The sequence below is a fragment of the Odontomachus brunneus genome, unplaced genomic scaffold (genome assembly GCF_010583005.1).
Source record: "Odontomachus brunneus isolate Ranch 3 - 2012 unplaced genomic scaffold, Obru_v1 Obru_scaffold_289, whole genome shotgun sequence".
NCBI lineage: Eukaryota > Metazoa > Arthropoda > Insecta > Hymenoptera > Formicidae > Odontomachus > Odontomachus brunneus.
This window is the reverse complement of record NW_022639739.1, coordinates 202,171-210,855: the sequence shown is the minus strand read 5'-3', so window position 1 is coordinate 210,855 and position 8,685 is coordinate 202,171. Positions and strand designations below refer to the sequence as shown.

At 34.6% G+C, this 8,685-nt stretch overlaps 1 protein-coding gene across 5 annotated transcripts in view; it reads left to right on the top strand.

Moving 5' to 3' along the window:
• The first annotated feature begins 1,922 nt into the window (after nt 1–1,922).
• LOC116853220 (N-acetylgalactosaminyltransferase 7) overlaps nt 1,923–8,685 on the top strand; it is a 23,535-nt gene continuing 16,772 nt past the window's right edge. For 3 of the 5 annotated variants that reach the window (XM_032834169.1, XM_032834170.1, XM_032834171.1), the window contains exons 1-7: nt 1,924–2,157; nt 2,385–2,564; nt 2,653–2,858; nt 2,934–3,100; nt 3,232–3,439; nt 4,078–4,254; nt 4,355–4,598. In XM_032834169.1, coding sequence (XP_032690060.1) covers nt 2,409–2,564; nt 2,653–2,858; nt 2,934–3,100; nt 3,232–3,439; nt 4,078–4,254; nt 4,355–4,598 — 1,158 coding nt within the window. In that variant the 5' untranslated portion in view covers nt 1,924–2,157; nt 2,385–2,408. Of the gene's footprint in view, nt 2,158–2,384; nt 2,565–2,652; nt 2,859–2,933; nt 3,101–3,231; nt 3,440–4,077; nt 4,255–4,354; nt 4,599–8,685 lie in introns of all 5 variants that reach the window. The other 2 variants (XM_032834168.1, XM_032834167.1) reach the window with 2 other exon arrangements.

Sequence of the window (8,685 nt, the reverse complement as noted above, 5' to 3'; positions counted from 1 at the left end):
AATCTGAACGGGACGATCGACCAAATTAATTCGCACATGTAAAAGTACAGTATTTTATTAACATGATAGAAAAATGTCATTATCTGCTGTTTTATTGCAGTAATTTTCTATACATTCCTTGGTAGAAAATTAATTTCGAATTATCGTACCAGTCTCTCTTACATTATTTATACGCTAAACGGTTTCGTCTATATTTTGCGGCTTAAAAGGCGAACAAACTATAATATTTTTCTTCCTTAAACTTTAAATAGACAATACAAAGCGCTTTTTATCAAGTGAGGAATTGGCGTAGTGTCTAAGGCGACGGATGATTATCCAAAAGATGTCTTCAGTTCAAGTTCGAATCTCACTAGAGAAAATATTAAAAATTATGAAAAAATAATGTAGAAAAATTTTTTTGTCATAGTATTTTATGAGTATTTATGAGGAAGCGCTTATTCTATGAGTAATTATGAAAAATTATGAGAAAATTTAATTGAAGAAGAACCTACGAAACGACAGGATCTGCGCGCAATCTGCAGCCAATCTGCCGTCATAGTCTGTCGACAGGCTCTGCGCGCAATCTGCCGCCAGTCTGTCGTCAGAGTCTGTTCGCAGACCCTGTCAACAGTCTGGCGGCAGATTGGGGGCGCAGATGTCTATGGATCTGTCGACAGATCCTGCTCGGATTCGACAGATCCTGTCGACAGTCTGACGTCAGTCTGCGCGCAGATTGCTTACTGGGAATGATTCTTAGTATATTTCTATAAGGGAAAAGAGAGGAAAAATTATGAAAATCTATATTCAAAATATTATTAAAATATAGAAATATCTAAATATCTAAGTATTTTACATAATATTTATTGTAAACAAAAAATTAATATTTTGTAAATATTTCTATAAATATTGCACATGAAAAAAATAAATATAATTATTTATAATTATTAAATTAATAAAGAAATAAGAAAATCGAAATTTAAATTGGTAATTACCAATTACTACTACAAATATTTATTTTTCGTTTACTATAAATATTGTATAAAATATTTAGTCTGTATTTTAATAATATTTTCAATAAAGATTTTGATACTTTTTCCTTCCCCTTATAGAAATATCATACTAAGAATCATTGATAATTACTTATTTTCAGTATTAAAAATTCTGGATAATAAGTAATTATCAATGATTCTTAGTATGATATTTCTGTAAGGGTCATGTATATAAAATATTTATATTATATTTATATAATATTTTTAAGAAATAATTCGAAATAAATATTTATCATAAATATTGTGTGCTGTCTGAGAAACGCACTACTTTCTGCACATCAAAGAACCGTATTCGTACTTAAGGTTCTTGCACATTCGGAACTCAGGCTACAATTTTTCGGCAGCCGCTTGGATTGGGATGCTAAAAGTTACAAGCAGTTGCATGATTCTGCTTGCAACTTAAATTAAAGAACGGTCAAGATGTACACAGTCTGTAGCTTGATGTGCGCAACTGGATATACAGAACGATTAAATTATGCATTGGATGTATCGGATTGTATCTGTTGCGAATAAAAGAACGCACCCTAGCGTGCGTTCGAAAACTCTATCCGGGTGCACTCGCTACGTTGGAGTGAGAAAGATACAGGAGTGAGATAGGCCCGATCTACAATAGATGGAGCAAGGAGTAGGAGTAAGAAATAAGCAGTAAGTAAACAAACCAATCACAATCGATTATTCTTGAAACGCGAGAATAGAATTGGTCAATTTGCTTAAGGGACGTCTACATTGGAAGTAAATAGCAAGAAGTAGTAAGTAAGAGTAAGAAATTGAGCAACCACAGTCGAATGTGAGAAGAATAATTAACTATGATTGGTCAATTTCTTATTCTTACTTCCTACTTCTTACTGTTTACTTCCAATGTAGACGTCCCTTTAGTAGCGTGCTCCCCGAACGCACTCTTGTATTCTTACATCATGGTGACGGGTACACGATACTCTATGAGTGCAACGTCTTTAATCGCATATTTTTAGTACATGACAGCTGGCGACACGTTGGCTTTTATGTAAATGTATAATTTTGATACTATGAATAAATTTACTCACATATAATTATTGATGTTCGACACGTTGACTTGTGGATACCATTGAACCGGTTTTGCGTTATCTCGATTTGTTTCTTTCAACGAAAGGTACAACACACTTTATTTATTTATCTTTCGCTATTGTTAACTGAAAATGAGGCAAACTAGTTCCGTATTAACAAGATACATTGCGAAGCAATTGAGTTATGAATTATGCTTTTCTTAAGGTAAACAGTCTTATCGTTAAAAGAACTATCATATACGAAATATCATAATTTCAAAAAATGAGAAATGCGTCTTTTTATCCAGAGACTATTATCTTAAACCTGTTTAAGTTTTAGATATACAATTAGTAAAATATGAGGATTGTACAATTCAGAAGAAGCCGTCTTTTCCATGTACTAATTGGTGGTATATTGGTGCTGCTGGTTTTATATATCCTTTTTAACTTCTCCTCAGACAATCATATGAACAATATAAAAGAATACTGGGCACAAGGTCTCAGGAAGAAACAGGTAAAATATAGTCTAATTACTAGTTGTGGATTTTTAGTCAAATGCAATTTCTTGTATTTTATTTCAATTTATAATTTATTATACACAGGCTACAGTTCTTGTAGAAGATTTAGGAAATTTTGAGCCACGTGATTTATCAATTAAAACTGGGCCTGGGGAAGGAGGTAAACCACATATTTTAAGAGAAGATCAGCAAAATGATGTCCAGCAATCTGAATCTGATTATGGTATGAACATGATATGTTCTGATGAAATTTCAATGTCGAGATCAATACCAGACACTAGGCCAGCAGAGTAAGTCTTTTATTGTGGTTAATAGTATAAATTCTTAGTCTATAGTTTAATCATTATTTTTCTTATGTAATTCAGATGTAAGCACTGGAACTATCCAGAGGAATTACCACGCACTAGTGTTATTATAGTATTTCACAATGAGGGATGGTCTGTTTTATTGCGAACTATACATAGTGTCATAAACCGTACTCCATCAAAGTTTTTAGAAGAAGTTCTTCTTGTTGATGATTTTTCTGATAAAGGTATGCTCAGGATAAAATGTGTTAATTAAATGATTCTTTAATCCATTACTTTTTTTTCACAATTATTTGTATTACAATGTATTCGAAATTTTATTAATAAAAACTATCCATCATTATAATTTTTTTCATAGAAAATTTAAAAAGTGACTTAGATTCTTACATTGAACAATGGGGAGGTAAAGTTAGATTACTAAGAAACTATGAAAGACAAGGCTTAATACGAACGCGTTCTCGAGGAGCGCGTGAAGCCAAGGGTGAAGTAATAGTATTTTTAGATGCTCATTGCGAAGTCAATGTAAATTGGTTACCTCCACTTCTAGCACCAATTGCTGAAAATAGGTAATTCAACATTATCTTACATTGAAAAACTAATAAACATGATGTGTTGTATTTTATTATATAAAAATGCATGAATTGTAATATAATCAAGAATAAGGCATAATAATAAAATTCTTAATTCTTTTGATACAAATTTAGGTAATAAGTAACTTTAGATAGACAGAAATGCTGAACATATATACAAATATTAAATGTATACTTTGTAATATTATTGTAGCAGCACAACATGTTTAAAATATATTATTTTAAGAAATACAATTTTATTATGCTATACTTTGATATATTTTATTATACTATACTTTGAAAATGTTTACTTCTAATTACTGCAGTAATTTCTGATTAATTGCGTTTTTTATCAGCAAATAAGCAAAATTTTTATTGCAGCAGAACAGTGCTACAATGTTGACACAACTTTCATGGAATCTCTCTTCCCTCTTTCTTCCTCTCCCTCTCTTTCCCTCCCCTCTCTCTCTCTCACAGATTCTTCTTTTATATACTGCCAAAATTCTTGTTTTTTGAGAATATATCTTTCCGCACTTGTGCTACAATTTTTTTAATTCAATCATTATTTAGATAATATACTAAATATGTATATCTGAAATCATTGCTTCTCAGTCTAATTACATTGCTGTTTTCAGAAACGTAATGACAGTTCCTGTGATAGATGGCATTGATCATAAGACTTTTGAGTATCGTCCTGTATATCAAGAAGGACATTTATATAGAGGGATTTTTGAGTGGGGCATGTTATACAAAGAGAACGAGTTACCTAGGCGTGAAACAAAAACACGCTCACACGATAGCATGCCATACAGGTGCGATTTCTGTTTCGAACTTGATACAGCTTTATTATTATTCAACTCAACATTTCTAATCCATTAATTTCTATTAGTATCTCATTTACCATATTTATAGGTCACCTACACACGCTGGTGGTTTGTTCGCGATAAATCGACAATACTTTTTATCTCTGGGCGGGTACGACGAAGGATTGCTCGTTTGGGGTGGAGAGAATTTCGAACTGTCGTTCAAGATTTGGCAATGTGGCGGCGCTATTTTATGGGTACCGTGCTCGCATGTTGGTCACGTTTATCGGGGATTTATGCCTTACACGTTTGGTAAACTCGCTCAAAAGAAGAAAGGACCCTTGATAACTATCGTGAGCATAGTATATTGTATTTATACCTGTATATACACAATATCAGGGTTGGGAAGTAACACGTTACTTGTAACGACGTTACTATTTCGTTACTTTTTTTGGTAACGATTTGATAACACCGTTACTTTTTTGTATCAGTAACGAAAAAGTAACGGCGTTACATTTTCTTTAGTAACGAGTAACGAAATTCATCGTTACTTGTATCGTTACTTTTTTACTATAATGGCTTCTGTACACAGAACGCGGCAACGCTTGCCACGCGACGAAAATTTGTACACGATAAACAATTAATGTGCTGCTTTCCGTAAAGCCCATACTACAATAAACAATAAATCTTAAGTCATAATAAAATTGACCAATCATATTAGAAGAATAATCCACTGTAATTGGTCAATTTTATTGCTTATTGTAGAAAGTCTCTAAAGCGTGGTCTACAATGAGAACTTAAGCCATAAAATTTAAGCTTTAATCTCTAAGCCGTAAGAAATTATTTTTTTTACAATTAACTGTGATTGGTCAACTTCTTACGGCTTAGGACTTAAAGTTTAAATTTTATGGCTTAAGTTCTCATTGTAGACCACGCTTAAGGAACGCCGCACACGAATTGACATAACAGTAATGTAAGACGTACTGTAAAAATGGACCACTTACAATCGAGTATTCACAAAAATGGCGAGCTTACGGTTCGACGATATTTAAAGTGATTGGTCAATTCTTACAATATCAATTCGTGTGCGGCGCTCCTAAAGCCCATTCTACATTAGTCGCAATCGCAAAATCGCAAGGAAATTGACCAATCATAATTGATTATTCTTCGATCGCAAGAAGAACAATCGATGATTAGTTAATTTCTTTGCGACCTTTCCTTGCGATTTGCGACTAATGTATAATGGGCTTTATGTCGTTATGCAAGAATGTGTGTTTCCCGTTTAAATATCTTATATTTTGTCTTCATATATGTATAATTTATGTATTGTCTCTTTTACTATTTGTTTTATAAGCCGATTTTAACTTTTTTTTTTACAAAAGTAATGGAAAGTAACGATTTTTTTATCGTTACTTTTCAAATAATGGTAACGCGTTACTTTTTAGAATCAGTAACGGTAACGAGTTACTTTTTATCGCAAGTAACGGTAACGCGTTACTTTTAAAAATTAACGTTCCCAACCCTGCACAATATATATATATATATATATATACACACACACCTACAGGGTATCCCACAACTGGTAGAACACCCGTTAGGGGTAGGTAAGGAGTGAAATTTGGAACTGAAAGTTCCTCTTCCATTTTTGGATCCGACAATTAGTTAACGAGATATTAATTAAGTCTGCCAATCCCTTAGCGCCCCGAGTAAGGACCGTAGGAAGCCGTAGGCACCTCAAGGGCCCTGCTTGTCCGTTTTTCTCTCCTTTTTGTACACAGATGCTAAAATCATTCACGGTATTCAACTACTGACATACAGAAAACATTCAAGTCACCCACATACTCAAAAGAAGCATACCACATATGCCCTCCCCTTCCGGCACATGAAGCGCAATTATTCCGCCCACTCGCACTAAAAATATTCAAATTATCTATACACTCATAACTAAAAACACCCCCACCCACTGAAAACTTGCCACTCCCTAGTCTCACAAGGAGATGCCACAACCTACTAAATCGATTTCTGAACGAGACATAGCACGTTCGCTAGCTGCGATGTTAAGCATCAACACCCTAATTGGGATTTGTGCCAATGGGTCTTTGTTTATGAGAAATTACAATATAAAGTTTAGATTGCGAGACTATCACGGATATGGCTAAAAATGCGATTGTCTTTCAGCGAGGTGGTGTAGCCGAGCAGATTGAGGCTCCCACGTCGAAAATTTTTGAGCCGGCAACGAGCGTTCTAAACCCGGCGACGAGTTATCCTTGTGTGGTGTTCTTTTTTTTCTTACTTTAGGGCATGTAATTAATGTTTTTCGAATATGATACATTTGTTTTGCATATGTCTCGTTTTTATCTAATCAGAGGTAATTAGAAAAGTGTCAGGCTTGTTTAACGCAAACACGAATATAGACATGTATTTTGCATTACTTACGATGCAATATATATTTTAGTACATATTAAAACGTCATGTTTTCTGTTGTATTTAATAAGTTTTTTAGTTCTTGTAGAGAGGAGAGGACAAACATACAATCAAACATACAAGATATTCCGCGCCGAGAAATATAAGTAAACATATAACTTGAAAATAATATCGTTAAAATGTACAGCAATCTACTTGTCGTAGAATGTTTACTTTTATAGGCAGGTTAAAAATATGATCACGAAAATATACAACTATCTTGATTTATTTACAGACGATGAAAGTATACATTTGGACATTCGAGATGATGCTATATGCATACAATCATTTTCTTATTATTTATCATCAGCATCAATAACGTTTTAATATGTACTAAAATATATATTTCATTGTAAGCAATGCAAAATACGTGTCTATATTCGTGTTTGCGTTAAACAAGCCTGACACTTCTCTAATTACCTCTGATTAATAGATAAAAACGAGACATATGCAAAACAAATGTATCATATTCGAAAAACATTAATTACATACCCTAAGGTAAGAAAAAAAAAACACTGCACAAGGATAACTCGTCGCCGGGTTTTGAACGCTCGCTGGCGGCTCAAAAATTTTCAACGTGGAAGTCTCAGTCTGCTCGACCACGCCACCTCGCTGAAAGACAGTCGCATTTTTAGCCATATCCGTGATATAGTCTCGCAATCCAAACTTTATATTGTAATTTCTCATTAACAAAGGCCCATTGGCACAAATCTCAATTAGGGTGTTGATGCTTAATATCGCAACTAGCGAACGTGCTATGTCTCGTTCAGAAATCGATTTAGCAGGTTGTGGCATCTCCTTGTCAGTCAGGCACCCACTCACAAACCCACTCACTCACCCATCCATATTTATTCCCTTGTGATATAAAAAAGGGGAGAAAAACAAGCAAACAGAACTCATGAGGAGTCTACGGTGTCCTACGGCCCTAAGCGTTCACACGGGGCGCTAAGGGATTAACAGACTTAATTAATATTTCGTTAACTGTCGGATCCAAAAATGGAAGAGAAACTTTTAGTTCTAAATTTCACCCTTTACCTACCTCTAACGGGTGTTCTATTAGTTGTGAGACACTCTGTATACAGGGTAGTACACCAGTAGTGTCCCGCCACTACCGCATTATCTCTTAAAGACGGATTCCTGAAGTAATTTGAAGAAAAAAATCCTAATGCAAAAATATCGAGGCTCTAATACTTTTCAAATTATAAACGATTAAAGTTGACCAATTATATTGGCTAAAGTACGCACGATCAGGTACGGTACAACACACAATAATACAGGTACATGCACATAAGTGAGAATTTGCATAAGATATGAAATTAGTTGTAAATCCTTGAAAGAAACATCAAATGTGTGAGCTTACTGATTTTCATAAATGTATTGTGATATTTTATTTATAACATTTTGACGAAATTCTTATTATTTGCGATATGTTTATTTAAATGATAGAAAAGACAGTTTATTATTACATATATTGTTATATGTATAGAACTTCCGTATCAATATTTGGAAAAGGGACGACATGTGCATGCACCTGTACCACTGTATGTTGTACCGTACCTGAGCGCGCGTACTTTAGCCACTATAATTTGTCAACTTTAATCGTTTATAATTTGAAAAGTATTATAGCCTCGTCATTTTTGTATTAGGATTTTCTTTTTCAAATTACTTCAGGAATTCCCATCCTTAAGAGATAATGCGGTAATGACGGGACATCCTTTATATATTGCGACGGTTTTTCAAGACGCCGTTCATCCGCCGGCAAATTTCCGCCGGCTCCCGATACACGAGCTCTCGAACGCGAGAGGTTGGGCGCCAGGTGCGGAAACGGCCGCACCACCACACAAAGAAGGATCGCGAGAGAAAGTCAACCCTATCGGAAACCACCGATAGGCAAGTCGTGTTTGGAGCCGTACGGGACCGGTAGCTCCAGGGAATTTTGGAGTCGGAGACGGGATGGGTTCGTCGGAAACGGGGGGA